Source organism: Tachysurus fulvidraco, chromosome 8 (genome assembly GCF_022655615.1).
Source record: "Tachysurus fulvidraco isolate hzauxx_2018 chromosome 8, HZAU_PFXX_2.0, whole genome shotgun sequence".
NCBI classification, from domain to species: domain Eukaryota; kingdom Metazoa; phylum Chordata; class Actinopteri; order Siluriformes; family Bagridae; genus Tachysurus; species Tachysurus fulvidraco.
Window position 1 is genome coordinate 19,033,473 of NC_062525.1, and position 19,053 is coordinate 19,052,525.

The 19,053-nt window shown below is 36.2% G+C and overlaps 1 protein-coding gene and 1 long non-coding RNA gene across 7 annotated transcripts; one reads left to right on the top strand and one right to left on the bottom strand.

Annotated features, from left to right (window-relative positions):
* Nucleotides 1-257: 257 nt before the first annotated feature.
* Nucleotides 258-5,188, bottom strand: armc7 (armadillo repeat containing 7). Of its 6 annotated transcripts, none has more exons than XM_047817236.1 (5): nucleotides 5,104-5,188; nucleotides 4,403-4,441; nucleotides 2,709-2,789; nucleotides 2,462-2,605; nucleotides 258-2,120 (listed from the first exon to the last, which is right to left on the bottom strand). In XM_047817236.1, exons 1-5 carry the CDS (start codon nucleotides 5,171-5,173, stop codon nucleotides 1,774-1,776), a joined length of 681 nt encoding a protein of 226 aa, XP_047673192.1. In that variant the 5' UTR covers nucleotides 5,174-5,188; the 3' UTR covers nucleotides 258-1,773. The 6 variants fall into 6 exon arrangements, with proteins under 6 accessions (XP_047673192.1, XP_047673193.1, XP_026996290.2 ...); XM_047817237.1 differs by lacking the exon at nucleotides 5,104-5,188 and adding an exon at nucleotides 4,982-4,997; XM_027140489.2 differs by lacking the exon at nucleotides 5,104-5,188 and adding an exon at nucleotides 4,868-4,974 and having other exon boundaries at nucleotides 2,709-2,800.
* LOC113638946 lies at nucleotides 3,884-4,921 on the top strand. Its single transcript, XR_003439716.2, has 2 exons — nucleotides 3,884-4,027; nucleotides 4,221-4,921. It is a non-coding gene; the product is annotated as an uncharacterized LOC113638946 (long non-coding RNA).
* Nucleotides 5,189-19,053: the final 13,865 nt, after the last annotated feature.

Genomic DNA, 19,053 nt, shown 5'->3' on the forward strand with positions numbered 1-19,053 from the left:
ATATGATACTGAATGTATATTATGAATTTGATAAAATTACTTACTTCTTTTGGTAATAATGAGTGTATCTTATATGTAGATTGTGATATATAATGCAGATTAATCTTAATCTTGATTTCACACAACTGGACTTTGTAAAACCTTTTTGTTTGCCATTAACTATACAGTCAGGAGCCACAATTCTTACATCCAAAGAAATGAGGAAAAAATGTTTGCTTGATCATCAGTTTCTTAATCCAACAGGATTTTCAGCTCTGTTGCATTTAGAACTTTCACCAGGTTTTATTCAGTAACACAGCACACACTGATACTGATACAGTAGACAATGCCTTGAAACATCACCCATATTCTGTTTGGATGGAAAGGTTTACATTAAAAAAATTAAACACAAGGATTCTATTTTCTAATGTTTCTAGAAGCCACAAAAGAAAAACTTACTATTATTATTATTAGTATTACATACAGCCGTGCCCATGGTGTTAAATTGGTTTATAAGGGGAAGCTGATTAAATATCATTAATTCGGGCTAATATAAATTATGATCTATACATTATAATAAACTATACATAAGGTAATGAAATTTTCTTATAAACAAAACCTTTTTATTATTTCAAAATATTCCAGAAGTCACGGCAACATAGAAGTCTTTAGCGTTTGGTAAACATTCTCACAATTAAAGGAACACAGATGAAATGTGAATGGATTCTGCCATCAGCCAATATGCAGGAGGTACCAAGACAAACTCTCACGAAAATTCTTTAGTCATTGTGCTAAAAAAAATGGCTCTTTGGAGGATGACAAATGAATCAAGATAAAGTACACTTCTTTTACTTCAGCCAGGTAGCAGCAAGACAAGAAGCAAGGGAGAGATGTACTGTACAGCATGAGAAGGAATGATTTCATCTGTCAGCAGATACTATAAACAAAATCATTGCAGATTCTATGAAAATTTATGAACTTGTATGCAATATGAGTTTTGCCTGTGAATTAATTTATTTTCAGTAGCTGGCTCAGGTCCAGGGTTTATGTGAAGTCCATCCAATGAACAGTGGTCATGAGGGAGGAAACTACCCTGATCGGGACTCTGTTGAAACACACATTCACTGCTAATGGCTATTCTACATTGCCCTCAACAGTGAAAGTGTGTGTGTTTTAACAGCATGAGTTAGGTATAAAACAAACAAACAAACACATGGACCCAGAGAACAAGCACCTCACAGTAAACTGTGCTCAAGATAGAAGCAGGGAAATGACTAAATTCTAACACTATTAAATTAACTGAATAAATGTTATTATCTGCTGTTACAGAAACACTGGGAGAAATGTCCTGTTTATGTTTATGCCCACTGTTCTATCTTGGTCGATAGAGCTGATTTAGACATGTTTAGAGCTGATTTACATGTAAGACAAGGAAAAAACAAGAATGTTCCTTTAGGCAACTGTACACTGAATCACCATCAAGCCTTCTGTGATATAACGCCCCTTCTGGCAGGCACTACAGAGCTTTGCTTACCAAAACTGCCAGACACAGAACAGCTTCTTTCCCCAGGCAATAAATAAACCTGATTCTGATATAATTATGTGCAGAGAACTCATTAAACTGTGAGTTATATCTCTGCAGGATTGAACATGAACACTGAAGCAGTGCCTGTAACACAGTATATAAACAAATTAATGCTTCATAGTATTGCTGAAAAACAAATCTACACAAGGTCCAAAAAGGTTTTATATTTATATTGTCCATCTTCTCTAAGCGACAGAAATCATACGTCCCTAATCCTTAGGGAGAGGAATCCCAACAGCTGACTGGCTTTGTCCTTGTAACAGTTCTCTGGCTTTGTCTACCTGATCCTGAGTGCAGTAGTCCTGCAGGAAAACTGTGGCCAGATTGCTGAGGCGTGGATTCTGTGTAAGTGAGAAACGCACCATGCACTGTACCACTGCACTGTCTGTGGTTTGGGAGCATGATGCTGCAGTGGTTAGGTTCATTAATGTCGTGATGGCGGACAAAACAGCCTCGTCCCTGTGACTCGACAAGCATCCTGTGACTAAAGGAATCCCTCCGCTTTGCAAAATTTGATCACGGCACTCCTGGTCCATGCTGAGGTTACACAGGCCACCTGAGGAGAAGAAACACAATGAAACATCAGATAGAGAATAGGAAGTGGGTGCAGTCTCCTTCATCTAAATAATAAAATTATAAATACTTCAATTATAGTGTCTATTGTCATTTTATAGAATTTGTGCATTTGAAAACATGTCAGTTAACTAAACTCTGTTAAATCAGTAATTGTGTGCACATCCCACCTTCTGGCAGGTGCAGGACAAAAGAAACTATTAAAGTAAAAAATTTTGTAATGTCCGCAACACTTTTTAAACTCCCATCTTTATTAGTTCATTAAAAAGCAACGTTTCGACCCTGTTGGGTCTTCTTCAGGCGAATCAAGTTAATTAAACTCACCAATTCCAAACTCCACAAAATTCTCGTTTTCCTCTGTTAGCATGTCCAAGAAAAGCTCAGTGACCTGAAGCATCCGCAAGGATTCCATGTTACGTGGATCATAGGCAAAGTTGGCCAGGTTGGCCAGGATTTGCTCTTTAGCTTCTAGACCAAATGAATAAAAGAATCATGATGAAAATCATATTTACACAAAAACAAAAAAGTGTAAGTCCATTTTAAGTGTAAATTATTTTCATATGTCAAATACCTTCGCTGTCAGTGTCCTGAAATTCTGTCACAAGCCCCTGCAAATATTCCAACTTATCTGATTTGGAGTATCGATCCATTCCTGTAGAACATCTGTAACATTTAGGACCAGAAGGTATTTAAGGTATATGAAGGAGATAAAGTGTAATAGGTTTTACCTTAGGATTACTAAGAAAAGCAATCTTAAACATTAATATATTTCAGAAACACTTATTCATCTATCCAACCATCCACTGTGCCACTTATTCTACACAGTCTGGGATCCTGGAGCCAATTTTAGGGGACAAGGGGGGCACATGAATGACCGCCTGCTTGGGGTCCCGATCTAGGAAACCTCTGAAGCAATCTGGAGGGGGTTTATATGAAGGGGGTTTAGATTAAATGTACGAATAATGCGCCATAATCAATCATTAATAATAGTATGCTAGGGTGCCAATACTTTTGGAGGCGCGCTGCACGTGACGTCACCCGAATTCCCCGAGGAAGGTCTCCTCATTGATAGATCACATGTCAATGTGATAACTAAAGCCAGTTGGGACACCAATTGTCCAGAGTATCACCCTAAAGAAGCTGGCCTGGGTTGGTGTAGAAAACTTTAAAGCTTTTCGAGTTATAAACCTCTAAAGTTTATAACGGGTGTCTATGGCAGAAAAGGCCATTTTGAGACCTGGTACCATGACAACCGAAATTCGGGTAGCTTAGAAAAGTACTGCAACAATACTGAGTCTACGACATATGCGACTTTGGTGCATGTGGCTCGGAAGCCCTAGGAGTTACTCTTGATATTTTTTTTATATCTAAGAAGAATAAACAAAACTAAACTAAACTAAACAACGTTGGCTTCTACACGTTTTTGTTAACAAACATACCCGTTTTCAGTCCCTCCAACAGTCTCTGGTGCGAAGTGAAATACACATCCGGTGCGTCCCAAAAAAAGATCCCCATGTTTAGGTATACAAGATTAGTTCCGGGCTTATAGTGCAATTTTCTTAACATTATCAGAAAGTAATACTCGATCGCATGCGGGCGAAGGATTCTACACATTTAGAAAAGACTCCATAATATATTATATATAAAATATACTACAGAAATAAAAACATAGTATAGAAAATAGTCTCCGGAAGTCATGCGTAAGTGTTTGGAGGTCATAGAGCGTATAAATTGTGCATGATCAAATAAGACGCTTGTTTAATAGTTAAAATACTTCTGAATTGAATATTACAACATGAAGCAGCACAAGCTGTCTGCAAAAAAACGCCTTACAAAGCCGCTTCTCTTCGGCGCACTGATCGCAGGACTTGCAACAGCGTTCTATAACAGGTAACAATAATAGAGCGTATATAAATCCCACCTCATCTCGTGTGCTTCAAAACAAGTCCCAAAAGGAGTGTGAAATGTATTACGTGGTATAATGAGGCGTTTAAGTCTAATTTAATTATACTTGTACTTTTGCTGTACTCTTGCATTACCAATACATATTGTGCATGAATTAAATACAGCTTTGTCTCTAAAGGCACTTGTTCTTTGAAGATGTGGACGATCTTCGAGCTCAAGAACGAGCTCGTAATGATGCCAAACGCTTAGAGGTGTTAGAAAGGAGGCAGAAACAAATAGAAGAGCTGGTGGAGAAGAAAAATGCAGGAAACAGTTGAAATCAGACTTCTTCTGAAGCAAGGACAGGACATTTCTGCTCACCTGGTCTGAAGGCAGGAAAACAGGATGTCCACAATCTCACTATTAAAAAACAAAACAAATCAAAACAAACAAAAAAACAAAACAAAACAAACAAAAACAACACTTTCTGTTGTTTTCTTTGCAAAATTGGAGCTACACAAGATACAGGACGTTTACTCAGAAAACTACCCTTGCTGTGGAAGGAATAAAAAATGACCCCTGTGTTTTTGTGGACAATATAATTCCAGTGAACTACTTTGTCTGTATGAGGAGATGATTGAACATCACTGTCTAACAAACGACCGAGAAGTTAGAAAAGAAGGACCTAAACGAATAGCTATAATCTGACAGTATTTGTATTTACTACACACAGTTGTGTTGCCTACTTATTGTCAAATTCCTAAAGAATTGATTGCACAAGTTCATACACTGCTTTTTGTCTGTCACAATAGCACACAATGAGTGTCCTTATCTTTAGTCCAGTACCTGCCAAGTGTCACATTGTCTGCCTTTGTATAAAAGAAAATTAAATACATTATAAACACTTAAAAGCCTATTTTATTCAAATAGTCAGCCAAAGTTTTTTTTCTGAAGATTTACTTTCTGTTTTTCAGGCATTTCCAACATGTCTTTGTTCTAAAAAAAAAATAAACCTTTGCGCTCTCATTTGAGCATTTTCATGTCTCGCATTTATATTCTTGCCAGATAATGTAATGCCACACCTGTAACAAACAAGAGTGATAAGTGCAGCACAGCACAGGAAAAACAGCAATAAATCAGGGTCAGGTGCATCAGTCAAGTGAACAATGAGAAATGACTTTTCAGAGCTGAACAAAGTTTACCAATAAAACATAGCCATCTAGTTGTAAGAGAATGAAACCACCATAGCAGAGTGATGGCTTTTTAAAACGAATCAATGATTGTTCCTCTTTAAATAATTATGAAAGAAATGTTAAACTACTCCATCCAGGGTGTATCCTGTCTTGATGCTAGATGAAGCCTGAGATAGTTCCGAGGTAGTTCGGATAAACTTTAGAAAATGAATGAATGAATGTTAAACTGATCTTACTACTATCTATCTATTCTATCTACTAATGAACAAAATGACATTAGATCTTGCTGCATTTCATAAAAATTGATGTCCGATGCAAAGATACTGCACAGGCGATCAATAAAGTAAGCATTCTTGAATTAATGTTGTTATGCTTGCTGTGTCTGTGCTTAATTAAGGAGATGCATTAACATTTAACCTGATCACAGCAGATCCTTCATCAGGCTGCCTCTCAAGTCAAACACATCATGCTAAGAAACAGCTCGAGTCTTTACAAGAGATTTGAAAGGAGACATTATAATGAAATGACACTGCAAAGGTCAACATCCAAAAAAATAAATAAAAGAACAAACAGCTCATTTATACATAACAGTCTGTTCCCAATGTTCACTTATGATTACAGTATTATAGTAGAAATTCAAACAATTACTTTATAGAATTTGTTTATGTAATAGTCTTTTTTTTTTTTACTGAAAACTATTTATTTAACACAAATTTACTTTGTTGCAGCTAATTTCAGCAAGAAATATTTAATTATGTTCAATTCTCAGACTGGTTGCTGTGAACAGGAAAGCAGATTCCACAGGTTCTGAAATAGAAAATATTGTCTCTACGGAGCTATAAAAGGAAGTCTAAAAAATGATGTTTATAATTGTTTCTAAGACGTATAAACAAGTGTTTTAAGAATTCTAAACAGTGAAATCCATGCTTCAGAAAACAGGAAACATATACCCAAAAATGATGAAACCGCAAGGGATGAAAGTGGAATGTGGGATTAAAGGGAACTGAAAGCTCAAGTTTATATCAAATTCAGTAACATCACTTTCTATGTTTTACTATTAATATATGTTGACATTTTGTTTTCTGATAATGAAGGAATATTTAGAAAATATTTGTAGAAAATAATCTGTAGAAATGAATTTGCTTTGTCTCAGACCGAAATATCCCTACTTCCTGATTCAGTCAGAAGCTTAGAGCAATGGGCCTACATGAACCAACAAAATGACATATTAATTATGACATTATTACTACCCCCCCCTCCCCAGAAACACATTGGTAATGAGTAGGGAAAAAATCAGACAGACATCCATACTTATTCTACTCTAGACTCAATGGTCATTAGGGCTGATGGGCTTAAATCATGCTAATGCACCTATCTTTGTGATAGTTCCTGTACACCTTGCTGTCAGTTTGTTTAGAAAACCTGTGCTGTTTTAACACCCATTAAGAAGAGGTAAAGGTGTTGGATTCAGTTTCAGCTTTTTTTTTTTCTATTTAAAAAAATAAAGGCAAAAGAAGTACATCCATCTAACATAAGCATATACTACTGAATAAGTTGTGTGTAATTCTAAAGCTTTAGGTTGCTTTTAGTAAGCCGCAACTTCACGGTAGATCCCATTCATTCACTTGCAGATGCTGTGTATTTATTCCCATTATGAAGCCTAATTAAAACCCAAACCTGAAACTTGGGACCAAAAGATAATTCTTATGATACTTGTGTTGAAGTCTTTGCCATCAAATGATATGATCTTGAGTACTTCTTACCTGTGGCACTGTTTAATCTCCAGACCAGGAATTAATTTCAATTAATTTTAATTACCAGACCACTAGTCAGTGCAATATGACAAATCAATCACTAACTCTGTTTATGCATTGAGTACTGTTGTGTAATCAGACTTGACCCTAGCTCTAGATCAGGGGTGTCAAACTCAAATTCACAGTTGGGCCAAAATATAAAACTGAGATAAAGTCACGGGCCAAACTGAATATTTATTGAAAAATTAACTGCAACTGTTATGTTATGTTCAAACTTTTTCATATGGAAACAAACTTTAATTTTGCTTTAACACAATATTTGGAACAACCAGAGCTTGATACAGTATTACAAACACATAAGAAATTAAATTTGAAATAAAAGACACATCAGTGGTGTTCATTTCTTATTTAAATTTCACTGTATCATTTTAAGTTCCTTTTTGAAGTGGATCTTTTTCTAAACCAACAACAAAACAACCTAAAACAATAATTTCATTCAATGAAAATCCAACTTTTCGACTATTAACAGTTCATTCCTTGGAGTAGAAAAAGTGCATAAAGAAAACCTATATTCAAACTCAGTTTGTTACACTCTGTTTCGTTTCATAGTGTTTCATGATGTTTTGTTTCATACTGTCTTCTTATGTTAAATTCTTTCGTTACAGACGTTAGCTCCGCACACGAGACAAACAGGTCTGTCCTTTATATTCGTGAACAGATAATCTGCCTCAGAACAGATAATCTGAGTTTGACACCCCTGTTCTAGATCATCTATGGTTGACTCAAAGAATGATGGCTTTAACTGGACAGATGTATTAGATGTATTAATCTCAAACATATACATGGCCAAAAAAAAACAACAACAACAAGTTCCACAATTAAATAAAAAAAATACATCTGGCTTCAGGGCTTGTTACAGAGACTATGAATGTTTATAGATTTATCATACTAGAGTCTTTTCTTTTATGTAGTTAAGATTCACTACAGAAAATGAATGGTTATGAGGATGGCCCAGTGCTCCCAGGACCCTCAGGTTCACTTTGCTCCTGATCAGGATGATAATGACTGAGAGAACTGAACAAATATAATGCTATAAACAGCATACTGATGACATCTGTTGGTCAAATCCGAAAATGTGCACCAGGCAAACTTGACTGACTATAGACAAAAATAAAATCAGGATTTAGCTTTTTTTTCTTGCTGAACAGATAAGACATTTATTTGTTTTCTTTGTTGGCTGTAAGTTAGTGAATCATAGACGAGATTCAGATGAAAAACAAACAAACAAACAAACAAACAAATAATGGGGAGTTATTGTGTTTGCTAAGGATCACTGACCGCAATTTGACCAAATACAAAGTATTTGTTTAATTTCCATTTATTAATTAATGTGTGTGTGTGTGTGTGTGTGTGTGTGTGTGTGTGTGTGTGTGTGTGTGTGTGTGTGTGTGTGTGTGAGAGAGAGAGAGAGAGAGAGAGAGAGAGAGAGAGAGAGAGAGAGAGAGAGAGAGAGAGAGAGATTATGACTGGTGTTGTTTATTGTAAGTGTTTGTTGCCTTTTGGACTCCTTTATCATTTGTAATGTTGCTCCCATTTAAAACAGTTCGGCTCAAGTCCAGCCATTTTTAGGGTCATGATTGTTTCGTTTTGACCATCGAAAATATGAATGTTTTTTTTAGTTGGTTGTTGCGTTAAATTTTACCCAGATAGTGCTATTTTCTGATTGGCTATTGTGTAGCCTCTTTTTTTTGATTGGCTGATAAGTGTCAGGCTCGACTAAGAACTGAGACGCGCTTGATTCCTGCCCGTTTCCATAGAGACAGCGGTGCGGACTTTTGGCCGCTGCGGCTTATTAAATATATGATAAATAGTTAAAAAAGTTTTTCTGCGTGAGAAATAGACACATCTCTGCATTTGTTAGCCACCCCTATCTATCCTTTAGTTTAATATATATAACAATATACTGTATATAACTCTAGCTTTTTATTTTTTATTTTAACAAGCTCAATTATTTCAACTTCCTATTCACTGACAGCACATCCCTCATTCTGGAAAGATAGAATAATCTAAAAACAGCTTGGCACTTTCCTTTTTTAAATGCAAGCTTAATGGAGCCCCACATGCATGTATCACACTCTCTGTGAAAGGTTTGAGTGACACTGACAAGGCTTGAGTATGGAGGATCCATCGGGAAGCCCCTGCATGATAGACAGTTGAGTGGACAGGACTGTTCTCCTCTCACAGTCCCCTTCATCCATTTGATTATCCTGTAGACACAAGCACACACAGAGCAAAAGGAGTCAACAGTCAAGGGACACTGTTGGGCTCAGAGCTTAGAGGAAGATTAATTGCTCAGACAGACCTCTCTATAGCTCTAAGGTCTACTGCAGGGTGATTACGCTTTTTAATTAGTATAATTAATATTCTTCAGTGTAATAGAAAAATCCTCCAATGACACTTTGTGTTATATTACAGGAGATGTGCAAAAAAAAAAGGCTGGAAAAACAGCCCCTTTATATTATAAGTACATGAGTGTAATAATGTCATTTTTTTGACTCAATTAAAGTTCAATAATTAATTTGGACTTATTTGTAGGTTAGGTGATATAATGTCCCATTTAGTATCTGAAATAAAACACAGCTTAGACTTTAACTTTTAAGTCAAAGGTCATTTCTTCATCATCGTATAGAAAGTACAAGTTACAGAGTAAAGATTTCTCTTATATATTCATTTCAGTAGGTTAGTGATTTAATTTCTTTCTTTGGCATGTGCTCTTTGTCTTTAATAGCTTAAAAAATACATTTTTAAAATCATAATTTAGTGGGTTTGCCAGCTCAGCAGTGTTAATTTCCAGGCAGCTCTGTGATGGCAATGATATAAATGTAGAAGTAATTGATTTACATTAAAACAAATTTAGTAATTACTGATGTTTTAGACACACAGCCTTTTTCCTATCACACTTAATGAATTTTAAAGTGACATCCCTGGAGAATGATGCGTATCATCATTCATTCATTTTCTACCGCTTATCCAAACTACCTCGGGTCACGGGGAGCCTGTGCCTATCTCAGGCATCATCGGGCATCGAGGCAGGATACACCCTGGACGGAGTGCCAACCCATCGCAGGGCACACACACACTCTCATTCACTCACGCAATCACAATTTTCCAGAGGTGCCAATCAACCTACCATGCGTGTCTTTGGACCGGGGGAGGAAACCGGAGTACCCGGAGGTAAGGGGATAACATGCAAACTCCACACAAAAGGCGGAGGAATCGAACCCCCAACCCTGGAGGTGTGAGGAACACTTAACCACTAAGCCACCGTACCCCACTTGCTTATACACATTTGTTTACTTTGAAATGGCCCTTCTAATAAATTCTACAGTTAGAAACAGAACCAAACACTGTATTCTTGTTGCTCATTCACTATTGATCCTTTATTCATTGCTTATCATTTCTAGACCATAACAATCATTTTTAACAAACAATCCTCTCCATCTATTCTCCTCAACTCTTGCTAGTTAGGTTTGACATTAAATTGAAATCATGGTTTTCTTTGAGTTCTCTGGTTTTGTCCAACATCCCAGAAATATCCTGGTAAATGAAATGACAACACTTAATGCAGTGTGGTGAATAAGTGTATGAGTGTGTTTGTGCAGGACACCTTTTGTTGAACTGGCCTCCCATCCTTGGTGTGTGTTGTTTACTGTTTCGAGATTGAATCCAGATTCCCTGTCAAGGTAAAATGGTTCTTGAAGATGAATGATCACACACGCAGGCACCAAAAGCAAAATGCACTGAGTATTGTGTCTTGTGGACCTTAAAATAAGCATGTTTGTATTGCTGTATGATATCAGTATGATCTGGTAGTGTCAGATAGTCATTTAGTCCTCCAGGGGGCGCTAGAAGATTTTCAGTAGAACTGCTTCTCCTCAGTATAGTACACACTAACAGCATGCAATGCCTGCAGGAGTGTTGTAAACTTCCATGTGTTTCAAGCAAACAAAAAAAAAAAAACAGCACAATGTCAGTAGACAGTACAGTTTAACAACTCTTTCTTAAAGAAATGCATTTGAATGTATATTGTGGGAATTTCTCTCACCTTACTTACACAACTAGATAAAGTTGTGTGTCATTAGGAGCTGGACAGTCCCAGTGTCTCCTGATGTACTGATCGGGAGCTCTATGAGATTGAAATGTAATGCTGTCATCTCCATAACGTGGAATTTGTGAGTGTTATCATGGGCTACAGTGTAGTGGTCCAGCTGCATGTTCGTATTAGTCACTTTTTAGAGATCACCATAGTCCAGGTTCTGTATTATATACTGTAAGTGGTGAACCATTAACTGCAGTGATATGTAGTAGCATAAGTATGTTGATCAGGCACAGGAGCGATGGTGGGGTTTTTAAACCCAGTATACACTTACTGACCCCTTTCTTAGACAAACCAACAACCGTTGTTGCATTTGTTCATATTGTCTTCAAGCCCCCTCGTCGCCTGTTTCTAAGAACAGCACTACTGGATGATTTTGAGAAGAATGTTCAATTTTGTATTCCAGCACCACATTCAATATATTTTAACAGTCTACCAAATGATTATTTTGTATTTATGCTCTATAAACACTATCACTTCAAAATCTACTATAGCCTTTGCTCTGTAGTGCTCATTTGTTTTTATTACAAGTGTTTCTTTCAGCTCAGCAACCATTGATCTGTGTGGTTTTTATACCAAATGTGAAGTGCTCCATGAACATTATGCTTGTAAACCGATTCAGTATTTGAAAGCTGTCAATAGTTGTTAAAGCTCAGCGTGTGTTATTTTTATTATTGGAGTACAAAACTCAATAACTGACTAACCCTCTAGCACTGTCTGCAAAAAGCCATCTTATAATGTTGGAGTGGAAAGTACACAATAATATAACATTCATTTTAAAGTCAAATGAAATGAAATATTTAATATTTAGTTTTGCTTCTGATGACAGCGAATGCATTAAAGTTTAATAGTCCAACTATTCGCATGGTATTTGCAAAGAACAGCAGAACATAATTACACTTCTGTTATATTATTGCATGTGTGATTCTGCGTGAAAGTTATTTACATAATAGTGTAGGCATGAACAATAACCTCTCTTTCATTAAAGTACATCAAATAGATAATAAGAATTAAATAGCTATATTAATGTCATCCATATCAAAAGTAAGAGATTCCAGTGTGATTATAATTTAGTTGAGCGAATTATAAAATTTTTGCTCTTCTAAAAGCTAACTCGCTAAAGCTAATTTCCCTAAATCTGATCATAGGTAATTACAGAGACTCTGTTTGAAGTTAGAAAGCTTCAAATTCTTCATTAAAATGTTATCCTTATATTCAAGAAACAGAAATCCAACACAGTGTTTTCAAGTGCATCAGCCATGCTGTATGAGATATTAGCAGCCAAGACAAACCTGTTAAAAGCTCCTAAAAGCTTGGAGCTTTCGGTGGTGCTGCACAGAAAGTGAAAAATAATATCGTACTGTAGATATGCTCCTGAATCAGATTCAATCTACAGCTGTGTGACAAATTACAGAAAAACATCTGTGGCTTTGTTCTGCGGTGGTGGACAGTTTGCTGGCACTGTTTGACACTATGTCCTTAGCACAGATCAAGAGACTCGTAGGATGTGTGCCAAGGTGTGAAACTGTTCTGGGGCCTTGTGTTGGCCCTATATCTTATTTTATTGTTTCAAATCCCTTTTGTTGTTTATGAAGTCCTTTTGTAATCCGTATATTTAGGAGATTTGTGTTTGTTGTACGAATTGTTGTGTTGGCGAGGATAAAAAATGACAGGACTGCTTGTTTATTAGAGTTGATGGTTTATTGGAGTTCAGCTGGATGCACTGAATTAGAGAGAGGACACTGACAGCTGGCCAGGTGCAACACACACATGACTCACTGATTGAATAGGCTCATGTCCATCACGCAATTACCTCACTGACCACCAAGCGACTCATCATTCACGAGCACAGCAACTCTCTATTCAGAAAATTTTCATTATTATCTTTTTGTCATCATAATCATACAATACAAGTATCTTCTAATGCAATGTTTATATCTATAACCTTAATAATGTTAATTCATAATAGAACTAATAGGCTTACCTGTGTTAAGAGGGCGTGATAAGGAATAGTCTTCGAGTCAGAGATGAACGGAGTGTGATTTGAATAGATGGAAGAGTTTGCCTTGAGGATGACTGACTTGGATTTGAAAGACATTTAAAAAACAGAGCTAATTTGCAGTAACAAACAAGAACACATTGATGGGTCGAAAAACACAGAGTGTACATTTGCATGCTGACAGAGCTTCCAGCTCCTTACTTTTGCTGGGTTCTCTACAGTATGTATATTACAGAAAATGATTTATTTCTTCATAAATTGTTACTTCAAAATCTGTTCATGTATAGATCGGCACTATGACTATCTTTACAGGTCTAATTCATAACCAAGAAAGAGCGCAGTGGAAATGAAGCCTATTTAATGAGATACATAAATGATAATTATGGTTATGACCCCTGAGATACCGATTTCTCAAAGTAATTAAAGATAAAATTGCTCAAGAGCCCAGAAGCAAAAGGACAAAAGAACACTTAGATTCTAATTTTGCTTTTAGTTCCATTATTGCTGTTGTAATATTAATAAAACAAAATTGCAAATAGTATAACACTTTAGATTATGGTTCCCTTAACTAGTACTATTTTTATCACGAACAAGACAGTATTCATATGTACTTAACACCGATAATGTTTTTGTCCTTTTTTTGACTTATGTACAGTATATTGTACTGTCGAGGTTTATCATTTGTTGTCTAATAATGTAAATAAAAAGAATGATGCGCTCCTTCAGATGCATAACATACAGCTACTTCAAATGTGCTTAATGAAAACAGCTGAGCCTCCAGCTTTAGAGAGAAACTTAGATTGAAGTTGTAACTACAAGTATATTATTCACCTCATAAAACTTGTGTGTGGTCCAAACTCCAAAACATTTCGTATAAAAGTGTTAAGTACACGAGGTGTAATTTAATACCACTATCAACATTTTTTATCTTAGCCACAAAGTGGGTGTGGCCTAAACAATCGTACCATACTGTTCTGAGAAATAATGGAAAAGACTATTCGAAATGGCAGATAGAAATGACAGCACTGGCAGCAGTGGGCTATGAATTCTATGAATTTTAACAGTTCTCAGCCTCACACAACTTCACAATTAGATTAGCTGTACAACTATTTGCTGTTTTAATTCTGTTTATAAAATTATTGTTTTTATTCATACCCACAATATTATCTCAGTCTAATACACACGTTTACCTCAATCAATTATTGACAAGCCCATATTCCTAATTATGCAAGACATTTTTATCTGAGATACCTCACAAGTTTGAGCTATTAGTCATGTAAATATGTATTACTTTGAACATAAATATGTCTTACTAATTGGGTATTTATTTTAACATAATTTAACGTAATTTTACTAAAATCCCCGAAAAGAAGAAATGACAGAACGTGTATAATCATAATTATATAATTTGTAGTACGATACTAATACACACCGTATATGCAATGTAAGCAGATACAAAAACCAAATTTTGTGTTTGTATTGTGTTACCAAAACATGTGTAAGCAGAAAAGTAAACCAGAAAAACTTTGTGAGCTTGGACAGAAATGATAAATAAAAATAAATAATAAATAATAAATAAAATAAATAAATAATAAAATTTCTTAAAGGCAGGGTCTCAGATTTCTGAAAGCCAATGTTGACATAGAAAATCACCAAAACAAACACGCCCAAACCCAAATGGGTCCCACCCCTGTATCGATAGCTCCGCCCACACATACATACGTAACCCAGGCAACTAAGGGAAAGAAATGTGTCTTTATCACATCTGAAGGGAAGAACAATACGATTGCAGATAAACAAACAAGCAAAAATGACACACAAGCATAATCATGTAAAGGACAAAGGCATATATTAGTTCTGTGTAACAAAACAAAACCAACGTTACTCACCTACTCAGTCCTACTTCTTGTCTTATCGTAAGCCTTTCTTCGCTTTCTTTCCTTGTTTTTATCCTCCATGTCAATGTTAAAATCGCTTTCTGCTAATGTCACACATGCGCACTGAACACTCTCTCCGCCGCATATTGACAAGACACGCCACTTTCTGCTCATTGGCTACAAGTTTATTTTGTTTTTTGTTCATTTTTCAGCCCGACTCAGTTTTCTGAAGCATTTCTCATAAATCAGAGACCCTGCCTTTAAGCATGTAAATCCTGAATGTATCTACACATGCAGCAAACCAGAGGTATCTGAATAAGCTCCACTATAAGACTACAAAGACCATTTCCACCTAAACAAAACACAATTCCAACATCAAGCGGCTAAACGAACAGACAGAAAAATTATGTAAACATAGCGCATGCAACAAAACAATCGGCCATTACATGTTACAAACGCGGGATTCCAACGGTTTTAGGATGAGCATTCTGTAACCAAAAAAACACTTTTTTATCAACCACCAATATTTTATTATTATTTTTTTTTATGTGTATCTTCTCTTACTCTGAACTGGTAATTATATATACTTATTGTAAGTACCAGAATTATTCAAATACACCTTGTAGTTTTTAAGATATACTCATTTAAATGTCACAAAACACCTCCTCCATCACGTTTTGGGCGATATTAGCTGAAAAAGTGTTCACAGATTCACACTTTCAAAAATCTACTGGAAATAGTAGACGCTAATGGTGGAATAGTAGCATGGATACCTTCAACATACTACGGTTTGAGACACCCAATTATGTGCTATTTAGGAAGGACAGTAAGCGAAATGTGTTGCAGCACATTACGATGATGGGTGCTTCCTTTACAACACATTTTCATTGTATTTACTGAGTAAATATTACTACAGTTGTTGGTATGTAAAAGTAAGGCATTTTTTTCAATGTTTGCAGTGGTTACACTGTCTTGTCTACACTAAGCATAGTCACTAGATTTGTTGTAAAATGGTTAGTGGAAAAATGAGAGAAGAGAGAGTTATTTCCAATTAACCTAAGGATTTATTTGGAAAATAAAATAAGTAGTATACATGCAAATAGGGAGGAGGAATAAGAAAAGTAATAAGGATGTTCCCTATATCTCCTCTAGATACTGTGACTGTCCTGTGCTGTTGAGCTAGAAGCTGGGAAGATGAATGGAATTAGATTCCTATTCACACTGTATTTTTAGGAATCTCCCAAACAAACCGATATCATCTGATGTTCTTGAGCATCTAGAGTTTCTATTTTAAAATAAGCTGCTTTCCCAGGAGCTCTTGCTTGTTTGCTTAAAGCAAAAAAAAAAAAAAACAGCATGAAATACAAGAAGGTGAGAATATGGAGCTCTGTGAATCCTTGCCAGTGTTCTGTCTGCACCTCAAAGACGAGGATTAATGACAGCACCGGCATGTCTGTGTCCTCTCTGCCAACAATTACGTTGACTTGATCTGACAAATACTAGTTTCTGAATAGGAGGTGCAACCTTTTCTCCTGGTGTACACCATTCAGTGGACATCAAAGAAGGAGTGCAAAATTGTCAAGAGAGGATAATAGGACCTTTTGACGGCCCAGGATAAGACTAGTACATTCTGCCAATGTCACTCTCAATGAACTGTCAAGTTAATGACTCCACTTTCAATGAAAACGTCAATGAAATCTAAACTTTAACTCTAATGATAGCAAACATAAATGAGGTTTCAATTAATTGGACTAATAATCCACGTATTCTAGTCTTTTTGCTGGCTTTCTAGTTTGTTATTTCTAGTGCCATTTTCAAGACTGTGTGAGAGATAAAGGGGGTTATATTATTTAACGATTTAATTTAACCACTAGTTAAAAATATGGGTGGGGAAAGCATTGTGAAGGCCATATTTTGTACTTATGCATCCGTTTATGATGTAATTAATTTAGTTTATTAATTACACAGGTTTGATTATAATGTATTCCGTTGATTAATGACTCCAAAGGAAGGTTCTGTCTCATCCTGGAAGCAATTAGCACTGCAGAGCACCTACCCAGCCCTGATAACATGCTCTGTGTGCCAATTTTCTGCAGAGATTTTGAGATTAGTTTAAGTCAGTGTTTAGGATTATGTTTAGGTTTTCGTTTCTGCTTTGAATTTTATACCTCCATTCATGGCAGCTTCCTGTTTATGTTTGAATTTTCTTGAATGGATTATTATTTTCTGTAGCTATTCGTATCACGTTAGTATATACAAATAAGTAGTCTTTCCTCCTCATGTATAATTAACGTTTCTGTTAAATCGATGTTTTATATTTTGTTAGTTTACCTTTCATTTCAATAAATAGTACTGAATTAGATATTGCTATACTGTATGTGTAGTGAAATAAAGAACTGCAGTTGCACTAGATGCAACATGTTGGCATGCTTGTATGTTTGAATATCTCTTTGTTTTTTTTAATAAATTCATATGTTTATGATGTTATACATTTCTCAAGGTGCTCTGAAACACTATAACTGCAAAAGTCTGGACCATAAAGTCCCTCTCGGTATACTGTACCCGTGGTTTGTACTTAATCAGTCAGAGAGATGACTATGCTCCGAGGGGCACTGAACACTTTCTGCAGCAAACATATACTTTCACAACCTCCAATAAAGCATCCTGTTGGTGTCTTATAAAGTTGAAGGTGTAGCATACAGTAAGTGTGCCTGACGCTGTAGCATCAGAGGATGTCTTACCTGTGATTATGTGTGTACTTGTATGTGCATGACAGGCAGTACATAATTCTACAAGTGCTCTCGGACCCCATGTGGCTTGCAGATGTAATCGGGACGTCTCTCTGTGGGGGCATGATGAGTTCATTAAGGTTGATCAATCTGAGGAAGAAGCGCCTGCTGAACTGAAAATTCTACATCTCCTCTGATGCCCGTTCCTGCCATTTCAACTCCCCGTGACCCAGACGTCATGGTACACTGACAGCTCAAGCATCTCAATTTAAATCCTTGTCGGAAGTGCCGGAGTGGTTTTAATCTCTTCAGCAATGATGATATTGACAGAATGATGTGATCAGCGCTTTTATAACCACCATTCATCATGGTGATGTGCTGCTTATGTGGGTCTCATGTGTCTCCTCAGTGTTTGAGTATGTGCCTCTTGAGAAAACCAGTGAAGTTATTGGAAACGTAATCGCTTCTCCTGACAGGATCACAACACAGTTCTCTTCTTTTTTCTGTCTTGAGAATTATGAATTACTCCACTGTCTACTGTCAAATAGACTAAACAATCAATTTTGAGAATTTTAGGAAAAATTTTTTTTAGGAAACTTCTAACACCGTTTCATTCTTGGATGGAAGTGAAATAACACAAATGGATGTATTTATTGTCTTTGCCATGTGCCACGCAGCTATTTTTGGACTCACATATCAATGGGCTAAATGTTTCTTCCTACACATTGTGACAAATCGATGTGAAAATAAATAAATAAGTGAACTAGTTATAGCCACCAAAACCTATCTGTGGGTATTGGTGTCTGTTGCGAGTTAATAAGATGTCAGAGAAGATTGATGGTTGAGCCATCGGAGGAGCAGGAGGTTTGGCATGAGACGGCGCTGTGCTCTTTTATGAAAATAGGCTGAAAGGGAGGAAAGTTGAGCATTGTGTCTAACAACACAATCAATGTCAGGAGCAGCACACGTACAGCCACACTGTCCGAACGTAATACATGTACCTGTAGTCAATGTGTTGTTAAAGAGGAATTCTTGTACTGTATTATTATTGTAGCAGAAAAGTATTATGATAGAATGTGGAGGTAAAATACAGTAGAACCTTTTATTGCCTGTATTGGTGTAAATGAAGTTTTGTGGTGTGTTAGAGCATTTATGTTGCAAAAAAACAATACTAATATCAATCAAATTTGATAATCATCAGGTGGAACTCGTCTGGATCCTGATACATGTGGCTCAGTGTGAATGACAATGCAGATCTTTTTTTGGGAAACAACTTGGCATATGCTGAATTTACCTGTCAGCTCACACTCTCAGCAGGAGTAAA

What these genes read in the sequence shown, in the direction of transcription:
- armc7 (XM_027140486.2), bottom strand. Translation starts at nt 3,751, where the DNA reads ATGTGTAGAATCCTTCGCCCGCATGCGATCGAGTATTACTTTCTGATA. An exon ending in GTTGGAGGGACTGAAAACGG is followed by an intron (nt 2,790 to 3,576) that starts GTATGTTTGTTA and finishes GATGTTCTACAG; the next exon opens with GAATGGATCGATACTCCAAA. An exon ending in TCAGGACACTGACAGCGAAG is followed by an intron (nt 2,606 to 2,708) that starts GTATTTGACATA and finishes CATTTGGTCTAG; the next exon opens with AAGCTAAAGAGCAAATCCTG.